We start from the raw sequence: 19,037 nt of genomic DNA on the forward strand, positions 1-19,037 counted from the left end.
GCGTCTGACTTCGGCTCAGGTCATGATTTCAAAGGTTGTGAGTTTGAGCCCCGCGTCGGGCTCAGTGCTGACGGCTCAGAGCCTGGAGCCTGCTTCAGATTCTGTGTCTCCCTCTCTCTCTGTGCCTCCCCCACTCACGCTCTGTCTCTCTCTCAAAAATAAACATCAAAAAAAAGTTAAAATATTAAGGCAAAGCTGGAGGCAAGAGAAATTATAACATACAGACTGAATGGTAGGGGTGCTTATGATCAAATATCTTACTGGATATTTTTATAGAGATGAATTTCTAAGAGTTTTTGAATATGAAAAGGCAAAACTGCCTTCCACCCCCCCCCCCCCATGTAGGTGAAGTAAAGTAACAAATTAGGGTATGATAAAAAGTGAAGACTGACTAATCTTTTAAGATTTTAGATGTCCATAAAGGGAAATGATAAAGAGGAAAAACAGGAAAGTAATACATTCTGGGTTTGTTATTATTCTAAAAACTCATAAAGCAACATTACATATTAACTGGTATTAAGTGTTCTTCCCTGCCCCTCTCCCTTCCACATGTCAACCTACATGACATAATTGCTCCCTCAAAAAACTTTTTGTCTATAATTACTTCTTTAAATTCCTTGTCATTAGGTATAATTGTCAGTATGTCTGAGTTGTTTTTTTTGTTCTTTTCAAAAATTTCTGAGCATTTATAATTTCAGTGTTTAAGAAGCATCCAGAGAAATTCTGGAAAGTAGATGGTCACAGATACAGACAAAGGTATCCCGCTGTGGGTGAGCCCCCAGAAATACAGTGGAGTCCGTACTAGAGTGAGAAGGAAAACCACTCACTGGATAAACAGTTTTCAATCCTGGGGTAAATGATGTCTATTTGGGGTATTGTTTATCCTGATGACACAGTAAAAAAAAAAATTTTGAAATGGAACACGTAGTTGGGCCATATGCCGACTCTGTCCTCAAAGTGTATTACTTTGCCTGGTTTTGGCCCGTATGTAAATCTTGCTTCTTACTCTAGAGGTATTTTTTATAATCTAAGATTTGTTCCCTTACAGGACACCAAGTGACCTACATAGGGTACATGGTGTTGACATCTCTGAGCAGCATGTGTTTGACAGCATGTTCTTAAGTCCTGAAATCTTAGGCTGAGGGACCTTAGAAACTCTCTAGCCTAACTCTTGTGTTTCAGGTGAGGGAAGTGAGAGATGTTAATTGGCCAAATTCATATTCTGGCAGCACTGGGACTAGAACACAGGTGTCCTCTACCCAGCCTGATGCTTGGTGGCTTACCCCACCATTTTATTGAATGTGTTATGTGGGTTTTTAATTGAGGTCTAATATGCTAATGTGCTGTCTGACCTCAGTGGACCCCTTATTGTGTTCTTGTGCCTATTTTGAACTTTCTCTACTCTTGGTAAACCCACCAAATCCTGTTTCTGTCATTCCTAGCAGATATCAGATCAACGACAGCTAGATTGGCAGACCTAGATCGGGGGATCCTCAATTTCTTTGTAATCTGCTTTATAATCCACAGATGGTTCATCTTTTTTTTTTTTTTTTTAACATTTATTTATTTTTGAGACAGAGAGAGTCAGAGCATGAACAGGGGAGGGTCAGAGAGAGAGGGAGACACAGAATCCGAAACAGGCTCCAGGCTCTGAGCTGTCAGCACAGAGCCCGATGCGGGGCTTGAACTCATGGAGTGCGAGATCATGACCTGAGCTGAAGTCGGACACCTAACCGACTGAGCCACCCAGGCGCCCCCACAGATGGTTCATCTTAACAAACAAAGACTAAACAAAACTCTCTTATTTTTTGTCTAATATTAATTCGTCTCTATGTCCACTCAGTCAAAATTTATTGAGCAGACAGTGAGGGTTCAGAGGTGAACAAAAATAGGCATAGTCTCTCTTCTCATTGAGCTTCTAGTCTAGAGGACGAGACACACATCAATCAAGTAACTAATGAGAGCCTAATTACAGGAACTAAATGGAGGAACCCATTTTCATGATCGTCTATAATAAAGGATTCTGACACGAACTGTAGTCAGAGCTTCCATAAGGAAACAGCATTTGAACTGAGACCCGAAGGGTGGCTTGGAATTAACAGAGCTCAGGGCTGGATGTTGGGAGCATTTTTGAAAGAGGAAGTAGAATTTCCTCTTGTGATGGGAGAGAGAGCATGAAGAGTTAGAAAGGATGAAAGAGAGGGTGGAGGAAAGAGGAGAGCGACACAGGTGAGGCCTGAGAGGTAGGCGAGGCTGGCCGAGTCACAAGTGCCTTATGGGTCATGTTAACATTGTGGACATCATGCTAACAGAAGGAGGCAGCCCCTGAGACTGTGTTGATATGCCTTTCATTTTGTCTCTAGTGGTGATGATGGATGCTTATCTTTAGGAAGCTTTTATAAAGATTTTATTCTTCTTTATGACTGAGTGATACTCCTTACATAGGTACACTACGCTTTCTTTATCCGTATATCTGCTGAGGGACACTTAAGCAGCTCCCATATCTTGGCTGTTGTAAATTATGCTGTAGCGAGCCTAGGGCTACACATAGCTCTTCAAATTTGTGTTTTTGTTCTCTTCAGATAAATACCCAGAAGTGGGATCGCTGGAACATATGATACATTTACTTTAAATTTTTTGAAGAATCTTCATAATGTTTTCCATACTGACTGAACCAACTTAACATTCCTCTCAGTAGCTTTTGAGGGTTCCCTTTTCTCCACGTTCTCACCAACACTTGTAATGTTTTGCCTTTTAAGTAATAGCCGGTCTGACAGGTGTGAGGTGGTATCTCATTGTGGTTTTGATTTGCATTTCCCTGGTGGTAAGTGACGTTGAGCATCTTTCATGTGCCTGTTGGCCTTCTGGATGTCTTCTTTGGACAAAAATGTGTGTTCATGTCCTCTGCCCATTTTTTTAATCAGATTGTTTTTTTTTTTTTTAATAAATTGTATAAATTCTTTGTGTATTTTGGCTGTTAACCCATTAACGAGTGTACAACTTGCAAATATCTTCTTCCTTTCAGTAGGTTACCTTTTTGCTTTGTCGATGGTTTCATTTGCTGTGCAAAAGCCTTTTATTTTTTTTAAATTATTTTATTTTATTTTATTATTATTTTTTGCATGTTTATTTATTATTGAGAGACAGAGAGAGAGCATGAGCAGGGGAGGGGCAGAGAGGAGGAGACACAGACTCTGAAGCAGGCTCCAGGCTCTGACCTGCCAGCACAGTGTCTGACGTGGGACTCGAACTCGCACAAACCGCGAGATCATGACCTGCTCGACTGACTGAGCCACTCAGGTGCCCCTGTGCAAAAGCCTTTTAGTTTGATGTAGTCCCATGTGTTTATTTTAGTTTTTTTGCCTTTGCCTCAGAAGACTAATCCAATAAAATATTGCTAAGACTGATGTCAAAGAGCTTACTGCTCATGTTTTCTTCTAGGAGAGTAGATCAGTCTTTTTTTTTTTTTTTTTTTTAAATGTATATTTAGTTTTGAGAGAGAGAGCAAGTAGGGGAGGAGCAGAGAGAGAGGGAGACAGAGGGTCCGAAGCAGGATCTGAGCTGTCCGCATAGAACGAATGCGGGGCTCAAACTCCAGTCGGTTGGACACTCGACCGACTGAACCCCTGGGGTGCCCAGAGAGTAGCTCTGTCTTATTAGCCGTCAGAGAAATCCATTAAAACAATAATGATATCAATTTCACATGCATTATATTGGCAGAAATTAAAGTCTGTTAGCATCAAATATCAGAGAGGATTAGGGAAAATACGAATTCTTTTACCATGCTGGTGGGAATCAAAACTGTAATTCAGTTTGGAGAACAAATCAATAGCTATCCATTACTTAAAAGGAGTAATTTTAGTCCTAGGAAAACATCCCAAAGAAAGTCACACAAATGTGCAAGACGACTGGCACAAAAGTGTTTGTCAGAGCAATATATCTGTAATAAGAAAAACTGGAAACAATATTATGTTCACAGTAGCCTGACAGATAAATAAGTCATGTTCATGCAGACAGTAGAACAGTATAAAAGGTAAAATGACTGTATTAGATTTTTCTCTGTCACCACGAATACATCCCCAAGCATACTGTTGAATGGAAAAGCTATAAAATGATAATACATAATTCCAGTTTTATAAGAATTAAAATACATAAGACAATACTGTATGAATGACATATATAATAAAAGTGTAAAAATGTGTGTGTGTGGATGCCTGGTTGGCTCCGTTCATAGAGCACGTGACTCTTGATCTCAGGGTCATGAGTTAGAGCCCCACGTTGGACAGAGAGATGACTTAAATGAATACATACTTTTGAAAATGTATGTGTATATTTCAAAATAGTGGTTATCTCTGGGAAGGAAGAGATGAAAGAAGGATGAGGACTGGGCTTTCAATTATATTTGATTGTATTTGTGGTATGGAAGATTACATTACTTATATCTGTATCACGATTAATGACTGTAGGTCGTATTTTGTTCTTCTAACTATGTTTGAAATATCTTCTATTTAAAAGAAAGTTGTTCAAGTGAGCCTGCCAAATCAAAATAAAATACAGTAAAGGGTGATGAGCAGAGATGACTGATTCCAAAAGAATCTTCCCATGAGCCAATCAGGACCTTGAGTCTGTGTTCCAACCTCTCTGGGCATGAGCAAGAGAATGTTACCTTTTAAATTTGAAACGTTCGTTTGAGGGATTCCGTTGGATGTTCTGCCAAGGTCGAAACATGGCTTTTGGGGTTAGTAGACAAATGGTGTTTAGGGGTGATTTCCGGTTTTTCAGAATGCTCTCTCTGGCCACCAAAGATAGATTACAAATGGCCGATTGTTGCTAGTCCTCAAGTCACTGGTTTATAAGGTAAGACAGACCAAGAGCTCTGAATTCTTAGTAGATGGTTAATAATACGTAAAGTTTTCCTAGGGTCTAATATCTCAGCCTTTACCTCAGACGCTCTTGTTCTGGGTGGACTTGTGGGAGTAACAGGCGGGAGGCAGGCGTCCACCTCCCGTGGTTGTGGCTCACGGCAAGGAGTGCCCATGGGCTGATGGAACCTGTGGTGTGGCACCTTTCTCTTTCCCTCTCGTAGCCTTCCTGAATCTTTCCTCCTGAGATGCTGTCTTCCCTGTAGGTTTTTAACTGTAGTTTGCCTGAATAAATTGTTGGGAATGGAGGAAGTTTTCGAAATCATTGTAATCATTTGTAGCCTCTTGAAAGAAGTAACTGGTGCTAAGTGCCAACTAATCAAAACCAGTCACCCTGGTCAGCTGAATTTTCTTACCAGTTAGTTTTGGTGAAGCTCCGGACACATAAAGCATCTGTTTTATTTAAATAATCTTTTAACTTTACAACCGTCTTACATTGATGGAAATGTTGCCGAGAGGGTACATAAAGGTTTCGTAGATCTCTTACCCAGTTTCCCTTTCGCTTAACATTTTACATTGCTATCTAGGCGGTACTTTTACAGTAACAATTTCTACCTTGTTTGGGGATGTGGACACATTCTATTCACAGACTTACTAATGCAGACCTTACTGACGTGAAAGTATATGGCACAATCAAATGGTACTTCATTTATAAAGTAACCTGAAAATAAAAACTAATACCCTAGCAAAATAATGGAAATCTCTTAAAATGACGGTCATGGTACCTGGTACGCGTAAATACTCAACAAATATTTGTGAAAAGAACAAATCAATGAATGCAGATGCCATCTCTGTGTATCCTATGAGAAAATCCAGTTGGTACAGCTTTCAAATTACTACCTGTATAACCCATTCTGCCTTACCCAGGTTGGAATTCTTACTATTAATTTGTTTAAGCCATAATCCGTTGTTAATATGATGCAATCTGGGTGTTCCTGCCATCTATCCACTTACCATGTTCAACTACCCATAGGTAACACTGAATGCCTGTTACTTGTCCTGCCCTCTGGCATCACAGTGAATACTAAGTATAGATTTTAGAATTTTTGTTTTTTCCATATCTGTTTTCTTTAAGACTAGATTTTACCTTGTGATATAATTATAGATCCTATCCTATCTTTTCAAAAAACTTTTTCCTTGGGATATCAATGTCAGCATTAAATATTGCATGAAGAAAATCATCTTTGATAGTGCCCCAAATGTACTTTTTGAAAGCCGTTAATCTGAGTAAATAGAAGGAACTAGAATGTTTTCACCAAGAAAAGGAAAAATTATTTATTTGGAAGGTAGACCATTTGGCAATTAATCTTTTTATGTTTTCAGAATTCAGCTGTGGAAATGGTTTTGTCAAAACAACTTTCTCTCAATGTTCAAGAAAGCATGAAAAACACTGACGATGAGCATAAAGTCAATGAGCTGCAAAATCAACCTTTAGAATTAGATGTCGTGTTAAGCAATGAACAATTAAAAGAGATAGAGGTATGGAAACAAGAAAAACATTGACAACATGATTGCATCATTTATCCAGTGCAATACAATATATTTTAATTACCAGAAACTTGCTTGTACAGAATGAAAAGTCTTATTTAACCTTTGCCTGATGATCAATTTGGTAACTATATAATTATGTACTAATCAGTAAGTTGTATAAATCTTTCCATTTAAAAAGTGGAAGAGTTTAATGAACATTAGTCTTTTTCACGAAGTTCCTAAAAACTTATTCAGTAACACTATTTGGAGATTCTGACTTCTCACTTCTGTTCTTAGTTGTATGTATTCTTCAGATTCTGATAAATTTCTTTTATTTTTCCTAATTATCAACATTATGGGGTACTTCTTTGTTTTTTTTACAGCGGTATTTACCTAGCTGTGTTTATATATTTATGTACTTATAGGTATATAGTCTAAAAGTCCAATACATGGCCATGTTTAAAAAAAAAAAAATGACCCCTACAATTTTAGCTAAGTTTACATGACTGTAAACATGTATTTCAAACAGGAAAGAAGGGTGATGTATGTAAATTAAAAAAAAAAAAAGTATCATATATAAAGGATGTATATAAACGGAGTGTCTGAAAATGTAGAACAACCTGGAACAAAAAGAGAGAAATCTTCCTTTAGACACTACAGAACCTTTTAACACAATAGGAAGATCTAATTGCTATTAAATGCTAAGACAACTGTCAATTTCAGTCTAGATTTTAACATGATTCCAGTGGAAAAAAAAAAGTCTTTTAATCTTTCAGCACCTTACTTTCTCTGTATGCAAATGAAATTTTTAAAACATATTCTTAGGATATAATGTTACTGGAAGGAAGGAAATTAATGAGTGAGTGAGGGAATGAATTTATATTTACTAATTTCCATGACTTGTTTTTAGGAATTATATGCCCAGTTGGACGCAAAGAAATCAGCCATTGAACCACTGGAACAAACTGAGTATCTCAATAAAGCAGAAACAAGTGCCTTGGTTCTTCACAACGCAGGGTATTCAGTGAACTATTTGGACAATCTGCTTCAGGCACTTATTACTTTGAAGAAAAATAAAGAAAGCCAATATTGTTTCCTTAAGGATTTTCAGGAACGCCTTGCTGCCATTGAATCCTCAGTGAAAGCCTTGTTGACAGAAAAGGAAAGTCTAAAAGTGTAAGTGTAAGAATTTAGGACTTGGGGCACCTGGGTGGCTCAGTCAGTTAAGGGTCCGACTTCGGCTCAGGTCATGATTTCACAGTTGGTGGGTTCAGGTCCCGCATGGGGCTCAGTGCCGACAGCTCAGAGCCTGGAGCCTGCAGCCTGCTTGGGATTCTGTGTCTCCCTCTGACTCTGCTCTTCCCCCGCTCATTCTCTCTCTCTCTCTCTCTCTCTCTCTCTCACTCTCTCACTCTCTCACTCTCTCACTCTCTCACTCTCTCACTCTCACTCTCACTCACTCAAAAATAAACATTAAAAAAAAAAAAACGAAACAATTTAGGTCTTGCATTCTTTTTATTCAAGCACAGATAGGCTGCACTACCTTGGACAGGCCCAGGGTTTTAAGAGTTTATACTATGAGACGATATTATGATTTTAACAGTACAATATGGAAATTAATTACATACGGAAGCCATTGAAGAAAACTGTTGTTTCATGCAGTAAATTTTATATTATTTATATTAATTTTATAATTAAATTATGTTTTACAAATTAATTTCTTAATTAATTCACACTATAAGTATCTTCCAAATGGATTTAAATTCTATGGAATTCAGCACTCTTTTTGTCAAGACTTTATTCTGAACTATGGGGTGGAAAGAAATATTCTATGTATACACTTGTTCAGTATCAGCATAATTGGTTGAAATAGTTCGGAACCTACTGAATATATATCCATTCTAATGATTTCTTTTTACATATATATACTCTTTTTGGCTTTGAAGATAATAGCAAATGGTTTGTAGATACAGTCTTACTGTGTAAATACCTTGTCATTATTAAAAAGGTTGAGGCGGGCACCTGGCTGAGTCAGTCAGTGGAGCAAACAACTGTTGATCTCGGGGTTGTGAGTTCAAGCCTCACATTGGCTGTAGGGATAACTTAAAAAAAAAATTTTTTTTTAAAGTAAAAAGTTTGATTTTGTACTTTTGCCTAAATGGGGTTTACTTTCAGTGATATCCCTTTGAGGAAACAATTTTATATTCAAAAGACGAGACTGATTATACTTTCTTATTCATTATTGTCGGTAAAATGGTAACAAAGTGGTTGGACATTGTGATAATTTCTTAGGCTTAGACTCACCTTTGTGCAAGTACTTTACAGTTACCAAGTCCTTTTACATATATATCGTTCCCTTCCCTCTTCACTCCCTTCCTGTGGTTCTGCATTTTTACGATACTTATTTTATAGGCGAGTTCTCTGTATTGTTACACACTAACTGAAAGCCACACTAAACAAGGTCCTGATTTTGATTTTAAAGACAGAATGCTTTTATAGACAACCTAATCTTCTCTTCTGTGAATTCAGAGCAGAATTAATTTCTTTTCATGAACTCTAACCTCATGTTGATGTGTATTAATAAGCTCCATTTTTTTTCTTTCTCTAGGGGACCACTGGACAGTGCAGCCTATCTGGACAAAATGAAAAACTACCTGGCATCGATAGAAAAAGAGAAAGATTCTTTAAGCAAGATGAAAATTGAATGGGAAAATTTATCAAAGTGTGTGACTGACATGGATAAGAAGGTTTTGGAAAGCCAGATCCAGCAACTTGCACGTAGTTGGGAACAAGTACAACAGTTGGCTCAAAAGAAGTATTCTCAGCAAGTAGCAGAAAATGATGAATTTATACTTTTCATGCGTAAGATCCAAGACCTTGACGTTTCTCTGCAGCAACAGCAGCAGTTAGGGCTGAACTCTCCAGAAGAACAGGAGGGGAGCCCAGGCACAGTTGCCTTGGCCACTGAACTCCGTGCTATCAAGCAGAGATTTTTGGCTTTGAAGGGGCAAGCTGAATTTCAGATGGAGAGGATTTGGGGAGAAAAAGAAAAGAATACTTTGGAAGATGCAATGAATAATTTGCAGAAGCGATTGGAAGCCTCGGAGCCATTAAACACAGAGGTGGAAAATCAGATCAAGATGTGTGAAACAAGGACTAGGATGAGAGAGATTATCCTGTGGGTCAAGAATCTGCTAGGTGAACTCGCTTCTACCATTTCCCTTCTCCCAGATGACATACTTTCACAGATCAGAAAGTGCAAAATGACACATGATGGCATTCTGGATAAGCACCAAGCTGTGGAGTCCTTGGTTGAAGAGGTCAAAGATAATACTCCTAATCTTCCAGCAGATGAGAGCAATGATTTAAATCACCTCCTACAGGACTTACAGAATCAGTACCAAATGCTAGTTTTAAAGTCAACGGAAAGATCACAGCAATTAGAATTTAAATTGGAAGAAAGGAGCAGATTTTTTGCCGTAATAGAGAAGGTTCAGCTTTCACTTCAGGAAAATGAAGCACTGATAAATCCCAAGATGAAAACAGCCTCCACAGAAACTGAACTAGAACATGAGCGTGTCACTTTGATGAGTTCTCAGAAGGAATTGCAAGAAGCAGAGAGTGTGATCTTGACCCACCTTCAGGAACAAACAGACATCTGTAAGGATCTAAATGTGTTTGAAAGATTATTTCTGGATGACCAGTTGAAAAACCTTAAGGCTAGAGCCCATAGAACGCAAAGATTAATTCAAAGTAAATGTAATGAAGTGGAACGCAAGATCCATTTTTACAGAGAATTTCATGAAAAAACATCTGTGCTTCAGAAGGAGGTTGACCATATACGGCACAACGAGCTGCTATTAAATGAAGAAATAAATCAAGATGTTGAAAAGGAGCTCTGTGGCCTTAAAGACCGACTCACTGGTATTCAGTCTAGTATCCTACAGGTACGGAAACTCAAAGAAGTGTTTGAGTGTATAGGACTAAGCTGGGATGGTTCCCAACTTGACCAATTACACACCCAAGTAGTTGAGAAAGAAAAGGAACTCGAGGAAAAAATTAAGCAGTTGGCAGACCATGTGGCAGACCGTGGCAGATATCAGGCATCACTAAGTAAATTGAGGGCTATGGACTTGCAAATTAAGAAAAGAGCCGAAGCAGTGCTAGAAATGCCCCAGACCTCACCAGAAAGCAGTTTGCTCGATGCTCAGATTTTGAATCGGAGAATTGAGAAAGCCATGTGCTTGTGTCAAGAGATACTAAAGACATTGAATGAAAGTAAGGCCTTTGATGACACCTTCAAAGAGAAAGAAATGCCGCGGATAAAGCTGTATGCAGAAGAAAATGACCAGTTACGCAAGGTTCTCCAAAACAGCATACTAAAATCCCAACCCAAAGAAGTGAATGAACAGAATTTTCAGGACAAACTGGAAGATTCCTTACATGTTTTGAAGCAGATAAAATCTCAGTTAGAGCAGCCTTTGCTTATAAATTTGGACATTGAACATATTCAAAATGAGAAGGATAATTGTGAAGCATTTCAAGAGCAAGTTCAGGCAGAAATGGATAGTGTGAAAGCTGTGACCATCATTGAGAAGCAAAGAGAAGAAAATTCTTCTGGAGCTAATGATGTGGAGGCAAAATTACGTGACATTGAAGATCTTCACATGCAGCTTGCTACAAGCCTTGATTTGCGCACAGTAGGTTTTTTTTTTCAATTAGGTGGTTAATGCATTTCTTTTTATTGCATGGTTTTAGCTTTTACTCTAGGTAATATCTGTGCTTCTTAAGCAGTTATAGGTTCTACACGAACATTCTCCATAGAATAGCCATTTAAAAGAAACTTGCGGTGGACCAGTTTACAATCCCACCTCAATTTACATCTAAATACAGTGCTTTATAGACAGGAAAGAGGAATGTGAAGCCTTTACTTCTATACCCCTGGCAACCCCTGTTGAGTTCAGATGGAGTTTGGTTTTGGTTTGTTTGTGTTTTTAGAAATAGTGAGGCATAGTAGAAGAAATATAGTGTAGAGAAAATAACATAAAATAATAACTCCGCATCCATTTAGAACTTACGGTGTCTGGGAACCGTGCTGAATACTGTGTTTTTAATCCTCATAGCAACTCTGTGGGGGGGGGGGGGGTGCTATCATTAGCTCTATTTCAAAATAAGGAAATTTAAGTTCAGGAACATCAACAGTTTTCTCAGGCTCCTGCATCAGGAACAGAACAGGATTCGAGTCAAGGTCTGTCTGATTTTAGAGCTTGGGTCATCAAATGAAGGTTCATGGGCCAAATCTGCCCATGGTGCCTGATTTTGTAAATAAAGTTTTATTGTATCATGGCCATGCTCATTTCTTTAGAGAATGTCTATGGCTGCTTTCCTGCTACACCAGCAGGGTTGAGTAGTTGTCATAGTCCAGATGGCGGGCAAAGCCTAAAATATTTAGTCTGGCCCTCTACAAGAAAAGTTTGCTGACCTCTGGTGTTGTAGAATGAGTCCAACCTACTCCCTCCTTTTCCACAATAATTAGGAGAGATAGCTTAGGCGTTGCTGGAACACTTGTACTTAATATAATGCCTTTCACTGTGTTTTCAGAATTGTCACATTAAACTTATAGAATGGGGAAATGAACTCCCTTCACTGATTTAAAGACTTATTAGATAATATTTCAATATTTGATAGGTATAAACGCTATAGAAATGTAAGGTCATACTGTGAATCCTAATATGTTTAAATTGATACTTAACAAATGTTGAGTAAATTCAGTACTTCTTCATTTGATTTTAATACAGTTTCCAGGAACGATGACATAAATCTCTAAAATAATAGGATTAGAGCTGGACTGGAAGGGACCTTTAAAGTTATTTACATCAACTATTTATTATTTCAGCAAGAAGACTATGGTCTGGATACGTTAAGTGATTTGTTCAAAACTGAAATTAGTGGCAGAGCCATTTATTTGAAAACACAAGAAATTTTGGCGAGGGTGTGTTTTCTTTTTATGCCCCCAACAAATATTGGTTAAAGTTACACACATTAAATATATGCAATTGCTTTATTTAGTTCATAGTCTAATATAAGAGTTCTAGAACAGGAATACGTATCATTAGACATGATGCCTGAGATGTATTTTTGAATTTAGAGTAGATTTAGCAAATCTGGAAGCAGTTTTTCTTTATGCAAACAAAAAGTTATTGGTCTTTATGTGCTAGCATAATGTTGCCAAACTAAGTAGGAGACGCTAACCCTTGTAAGACCCAGACATCTTATGAATGCACTACAAAAATTCAAGAATGATAAAAATCCCCAAAGTTTGCTAGCTTTGTCACAGTGTTTCATCTCCTATTCACCAGGATGTCTTGAATGATGCTTATGAAAGTTTGACACGCTATAACGAGGCAGTCACTAGGGCGATGGGGATCCTTACTGCCCGTGAAGCCATTATTGCATCCCGTAGAATAGACCTTGCTGATCCAGAAGAATCGCTGGAGATATCTCACTGGAAACAAGAGGAGTTGCAATCCACAATAGCAGACATCCAGGACCTTACTGAGAAATTGGGGATTGTATCCAGCCCTGAAGCCAAACAACAACTCCAGTGTACTATACACGGATTAGTTTTGAAGGACTCAGCCGTGAGGGAGGCAGCCAAAATAAAGGAAGCTGAAATAGAAGGGTAGGTACTTCTTTCCAAAGGTAATGCTTTAAGAACAAAATTAAGGTTTATTTTTCTTTATAGTTAACATTTACAAATTGGGAATAATTTGGAAAATATGGAAAACTTTAAAAATCACTACCTGCATGGGGCGCCTGGGTGGCTCAGTCTGTTGGGTGTCTGACTTCGGCTGAGGTCATGATCTAATGGTTCATGGTTCGAGCCCGGCATCCGGCTCTGTGCTGACAGCTCGGAGCTTGGGGCCTGCTTTGGATTCCCTCTCTCTCTGCCCCTCCCCTGCTCATGCTCTGTCTCTCTGTCTCTCAAGAATGAATAAACGTTAAAAAAATTTTTCTTTTTAAATCACTATCTATAGAAAACCACAGCAAATATTTTATTGTATTTATTTTACCTTTTTCCTTATTCAATGTTGAATACATACAACAGAATGCTTATAAAAGTCTGCATATGATATAAAGGATGATAATAAAATAAACAGCTTTGTCCCTAAAGGTTCAAAGGTAAACATCATGACTTTTGACTTCTCTTGTGCGGTCCTTTCTTCTCCTCAGAATTAATCATTATCCCCAATATTTTATTTGCCACTTTCTTTCCTTTTTAAAATATTTTTTTCTATGTGTTTATGCTTCATTTTCATGTACGTGTGTTCCTCTGTCACCTCATTTTTTTCAAACTCATCATTTTGATGCTGAAGTTTATTCATGTTCTTGTCTATAGCAAAATTCAGTTACCTAGCTATTGATAGACATTTGAGTTTTTCTACTTTTTTCCTTCACAACTAGTGCCAATAGGAACATTTTTAAATGCGAGAGGTTCACTTGAATAGTTACTGAGGATTCTGGTGTTGAGTCAAAAGGTAGGCACACCTCACATTTTAAATTCCAAATAATTTTACCTACTTCTACTCAGACTAGTGTTCGACAACATAGTCTATTCCAAATGTTTCATATCTTCGCCAGTCCTCGATGTTGGGAGATTTAAGTTTTGCCAGTCTGATGGATGAAAAGTGGTATTTCATTATGGTTTTAATTTGCATCTCTATTATATTAATGTGTTTGAGCCCCTTTATTGAATATTTCTTGGGCATTCATATTTCATCTTCGGAAAGATGCCTGTCCAAGCCATTGCCCAATTTTTATTGGGTTGCCCATACTTTTTCTTATTAATTTGTGGAGATGTATGCGATATTTTGCAGGCTGGTCCTTTGTGGTTATATATATTATAAATATATATTTTACAGAGAAAATTTCCTATTTAAAACCTATCCTGGGTTGAGGCTTTATCCTCTGTCCCTTCAGCGTTCCAGGAAAAGGTTAATAAAACTGAAACTCAGCAAATGCCCTCAAAGTCTTTGTCCCTAAAGCTCAGCTTGTTTCTCTGTATTTCCACGTCCATATAGTTGGGGAGCCTCTGAATATTTCTTACTTCCTTTCTAGTTCATTATTACATTTTAATTTTAAAATATATATTTGATACTAAAGTTTTAATTGTTTTCAGTGAGAGACTGAGACTGTATCAATTTTATACACATAACTGTATTCATAGTTTTTTAATACATCAGAACACTACCCTACATAAAAAGATGCTGCTTATCCTTTACTTTAAAACATGTGTTCTTTTCCTTATTGTAACAAAACTTCACAAAAGTAATTGTATTTGCTATTAAATATTTTACAAAATGGATGGTTGTAATTTACTTAGCTATATCTTTTGTTACGTATAAGGTATGTTCCAATTTTTGACATTTTTAATTTTTTAATTATTTATTTGTTTTTGAGAGAGAGGATGCTTGTGAGTAGGGGAGGGGCAGAGAGAGAAGGAGAGAGAGAATCTTAAGCAGACTCCACACTCAGCACGGAGCCTGATGTGGGGCTCAGTCTTACGACCCTGAGATCATGACCTGAGTGGAAATCAAGAGTTGTGCGCTTAACTGACTGAGCCACCCAGGCACCCCTGCTATTTTAATTAACAGTTTAATAAGTAAAAAGATTTTAGTGTGTAAAAGGTTTTATCAGGTTTAGAATAAATTCCTACTGTGAGGATTAATTCCTTAAGACAAATTGCAGAAGTTGGATTAATGGCTCAAAAGATATGAGCATTTTTAAGACTGAGTGGTTTTTGTAAGAATTGTACCAATTTATATCTCATTTGCAGTGTTTGAGAGTGCAGCTTTACAATTTACGTGTTTTGAGGAAAGTCTTATCTGCCTGTTCAAGTTTGCATTAAAAGTCTTTTGCAGGTCCCCGTGAGGAAGAGGTAATCAATAAAAATTTGGTGTAATACGCTGAATAAGAAAAAGAGAATTACATTCTGTTTTTTATTAAGTGTTCAGAATCCATTCTGGGTAATCCAGAATATATTATACTAAATAAAATTTAATATCTTTTCTTTTTTCCTAACGGTGCTTTATAGGTGTCTCGAGAATTACAAATGCTATAGGAAAATTAAAGAGAAAATTTGCACTCACCTCAGTCAAATGGAGACAGTTCTTGGGCAGTCCATGTTCCCGTTGCCGGTGTCTTACAAGGAAGCTTTAGAGCGCTTGGAACAGAGCAAGGTAATAGTATTTGCAAATCTCCAGTAAGATTTGATGCAGAAAATTGGCAGAAAGAACAGGTGGCGACAGCAGGGAATGTGGCTCTGTTATGACCCACAGAAATCTCCCACCTGAATTGGACACTCAAAACACCCCAAACCAAAAGCCGAGGGGAACCATGAAACAGTGGTTCTGAGAGATTTCATGGGTTGGATTCACAGGACTGTAGCAAACTCGTAGCAGATTGTTCTTAGTGATCATTCTTTCTGAAGCTTTACCTTTCTTGTTATTTTGTTGGATGTTGCTGGATCAATGACAGAATTTAATGCAACTATCGTTAAGTCTAAACTCTGGCTACTTCTTATTATTACTGCGCAATTTTTGTTTTTGCTTCTTTTCATCTTAAAATCTATGGTATTACGTTATTAGGATTTGAATGAAAGCATTCTGAGTCATCTGTGCTTAATACCTACCACATATCAACAAAAAAACAGATACATATACAAAAACCCGAAATAATACATTGGTGGTTGATAAGTATTGTTCAGATTAACTACCTAGTAAGATATGAGACTAACATTAAAATAACAATGATCTTTTAAGAAATCGACCTTTCAAAACACTTTCTTTTTGTCACCATAGTTCCAAATTCATGTGCAACCCAGTAATACTTAAGGCAGTTCTAATCTGTCTTAAATTGGCTTCCAAAAGGACCAACAAATAGATCAGATAACACTTGGGGATGACTGAGAATCAATTCCTCAAGATTGTAAGAAGTTCATAAGTTTCAGAAAGATCAATAGACCTTATATTCCTCCTCTTCCTTTTCTTTCCTAAGGCCTTGGGGTCAAATCTTACATCAACCAAAGAAGAGTTAATGAAACTACGCCGGGTCCACAGACACATAAGACCCGTGTGCACAGACAGCGACGACGTGTGTCTGCTCAGAACCACATCAGCTCTGTGGGACAAATGGTTGAGTTTGCTAGAGGCTGCCAAAGAGTGGGAGATTTGGTGTGAAGAACTAAAGTGGGAGTGGAAATTTGTCAGTGAAGAAGTAAGTGCTTCATTTTCAACATTATAACCAGTTTCCTAACAATTGTCATCTACATTGTTGTGCTACTTGGCGGTTTGTTTTTATATAAAACAAGTCCTCAACCGGTACCCTTTGTTCACACCACAGGCACGTAGCACATAAATGTTCATAGAGGTCAGGTCCTAGTAAAATCATCTCCAAGAAATGGCTCAAATTCTTTCTTAAAAGTGCCAATGTTTTTGGCATTAGGTAATACTTATAAATAAGTATTTGCTCATTGGAGCTTTAAAATCTTTATTGTACCTATAAATTAACCCCTCTTAAAAATAACTGTCTTGGCGTGCCTGGGTGGCTGAGTCGGTTAAGCATCCGACGCTTGTTTTTGGCTCAGATCATGATCTTAGGGTTGTGAGATCGAATCCTGCTTCAGCTCACTGCTGGACATGGAGACTACTTGAGATTCTCTCTCTGTCTCTCTCTCTTTTTCCTTCTCTCTCTCTCTCTCTCTCTCTCTCTCTCTCTCTCTCTTGGTCCCTCCCCTGCTCATGCTTGCTCTCTCATAGTCTCTCTCTCTCTCAAAAAAAAAAAAAAAAAATGTCTTTACATAACACCAAAGGTTAGAATTAGGTAATAGTCACAATAACCAACTGATTTTGAATTTAACTACTTATTAGCTATGGAAATTAATTCTAATGGTTAAAGTATGGACTTAAAAATATGTATGATACTCTTTCTGAAAACCTTCTTAAAGAAAATCTCCATAATAGGGGTGCCAGGATGGCTCAGTTAAACGTCTGACTCTTGATTTTGGCTCAGGTCATGATCTTGGGGTCACGGAATTGAGCCTCATGTACGGCCCCAAGATGACAGCATGGAGCTTGCTTGGGATTCTCTCTCTTTCCCTCTCTCTCTCTGCCCCTTCCCTGCTTGCCTTCTCTCTCTTTCTCTCTCAAAATAAATAAATAAACTAAAAAAAAAAAAAAAACCCTCCATAATATATATCAATCACAGATGTTAATTTAAGCATGATTCAGGATTTAGGCCATCACATATATTTAGAAAGGAAATTTAAAAATAGTATAAAATTATCTTCGGGTGTTCTTTAATCTATCAGGTATAAATGAAGTACAAATCAGAACATTAAATGAAAACCTTTCTCTCTTATTCATGTCAAAATTCCTGCTAACTTTACTTAAGAGAGAAATATAATGAATCAGTACTTGATTTGGGATAGAAATGTTTAGCACTGGCATATTTTCCTGCTTAAAACTTGATGTTCCTGCCTTTTGCCTCATTGCATCCGAGAGAGCACAATAGGTCACCAGCAGCTCTACTGAAGCCATGGGAGAAAATTTGGCCAGGGTCTTCATTCTTGCCCTGTCTGCTCAAACTGGCACAGTCTGATCCAGAAATAATGTCCTCAGTAATAATTGCCTAGTAAATAATTGCCACCAGTGTTTCCGTCAGTGTGGAGAGGATATAGGGTTCGTCAAGGTGGATTAAGTGAACTTCCTTAAATGAGTCATCCAAGATACCTACCTTACTGCAGCATAATAAAATAATATAAAGAAAAGAAAAAAGAAAAATACTTGATATTATTTTTTCTTTTTTTAATTTTTTCAATGTTTATTTTTTGAGAGAGAGAGAGGACAAGTCGGGGAGGGGCAGAGAGAGAGAGAGAGAGGGACACACAGAATCCGAAGCAGGCTCCAGGCTCTGTCTGAGCTGTCAGCCCAGAGTCGGACACAGGGCCTGAACTCACAGACCTCCAGATCATGACCTGACCTGAAGTTGGACCCTTAACCGACTGAGCCACCCAGCCGCCCCTAAATACTTGATATTCTGGAAATGAATAATATTTTGGTAGTGCTGGTAGGGTGTGGTTAGTACATAGACTCTTGAATGTTACAACTCTAAGAAACTTTGTAAATTTCACTTTTTAGCTGAGCTGCTAGCCCCCATCTTTCCCGTCCGTACTGGCACTGTTTATTGGACAGGAGGCTGTGTGCCACCAAATCCTTGCATTGCTCTCAAGAGTTAAATATTATTGCGATGTCGTTGATGGAGATACGGAGGCACCGAGAAATTTCTGATGACACGAGACCTCCCAGGTGGCGATTGAGCTGGGGCTGCGGGACTGGGGCCACAGCTGTTGTGCTCACTGCTGTCACTTTAGAATCTGACCAGGGCCTTGCACTTAGTGGGCAGTTAGTAAACATTTCTTGAGTGACAGCTCTTATTCAAACCCAGGTCTAGGGTAATCCTGAGCTTTTATTCTTTCTATTTTACTATATTGTCTTTCTATCACTGTACACCCATTTGCAATTATATTGTATTAATTCAGACCCCATTCATTTAGAGCTTTGTAATTATTCATCGAAGCATTTGACA

At 37.9% G+C, this 19,037-nt stretch overlaps 1 protein-coding gene and 1 pseudogene across 9 annotated transcripts in view; both read left to right on the top strand.

Annotated features, from left to right (window-relative positions):
• The window catches only part of SYNE2 (spectrin repeat containing nuclear envelope protein 2), a 339,154-nt gene that overhangs the window by 174,681 nt on the left and 145,436 nt on the right, over positions 1-19,037 (top strand). For all 9 annotated transcript variants that reach the window (XM_078448168.2, XM_078448169.2, XM_078448161.2 and 6 more), the window contains exons 46-51: positions 6,246-6,401; positions 7,303-7,568; positions 9,001-11,092; positions 12,752-13,074; positions 15,487-15,631; positions 16,449-16,667. In XM_078448168.2, coding sequence (XP_078304294.2) covers positions 6,246-6,401; positions 7,303-7,568; positions 9,001-11,092; positions 12,752-13,074; positions 15,487-15,631; positions 16,449-16,667 — 3,201 coding nt within the window. The remainder of the gene's footprint in view (positions 1-6,245; positions 6,402-7,302; positions 7,569-9,000; positions 11,093-12,751; positions 13,075-15,486; positions 15,632-16,448; positions 16,668-19,037) is intronic.
• Positions 16,880-18,235, top strand: LOC132668470 (small ribosomal subunit protein uS14 pseudogene; annotated as a pseudogene).

Source organism: Panthera onca, chromosome B3, assembly GCF_046562875.1.
Source record: "Panthera onca isolate mPanOnc1 chromosome B3, mPanOnc1 haplotype 2, whole genome shotgun sequence".
Classification (NCBI taxonomy): domain Eukaryota; kingdom Metazoa; phylum Chordata; class Mammalia; order Carnivora; family Felidae; genus Panthera; species Panthera onca.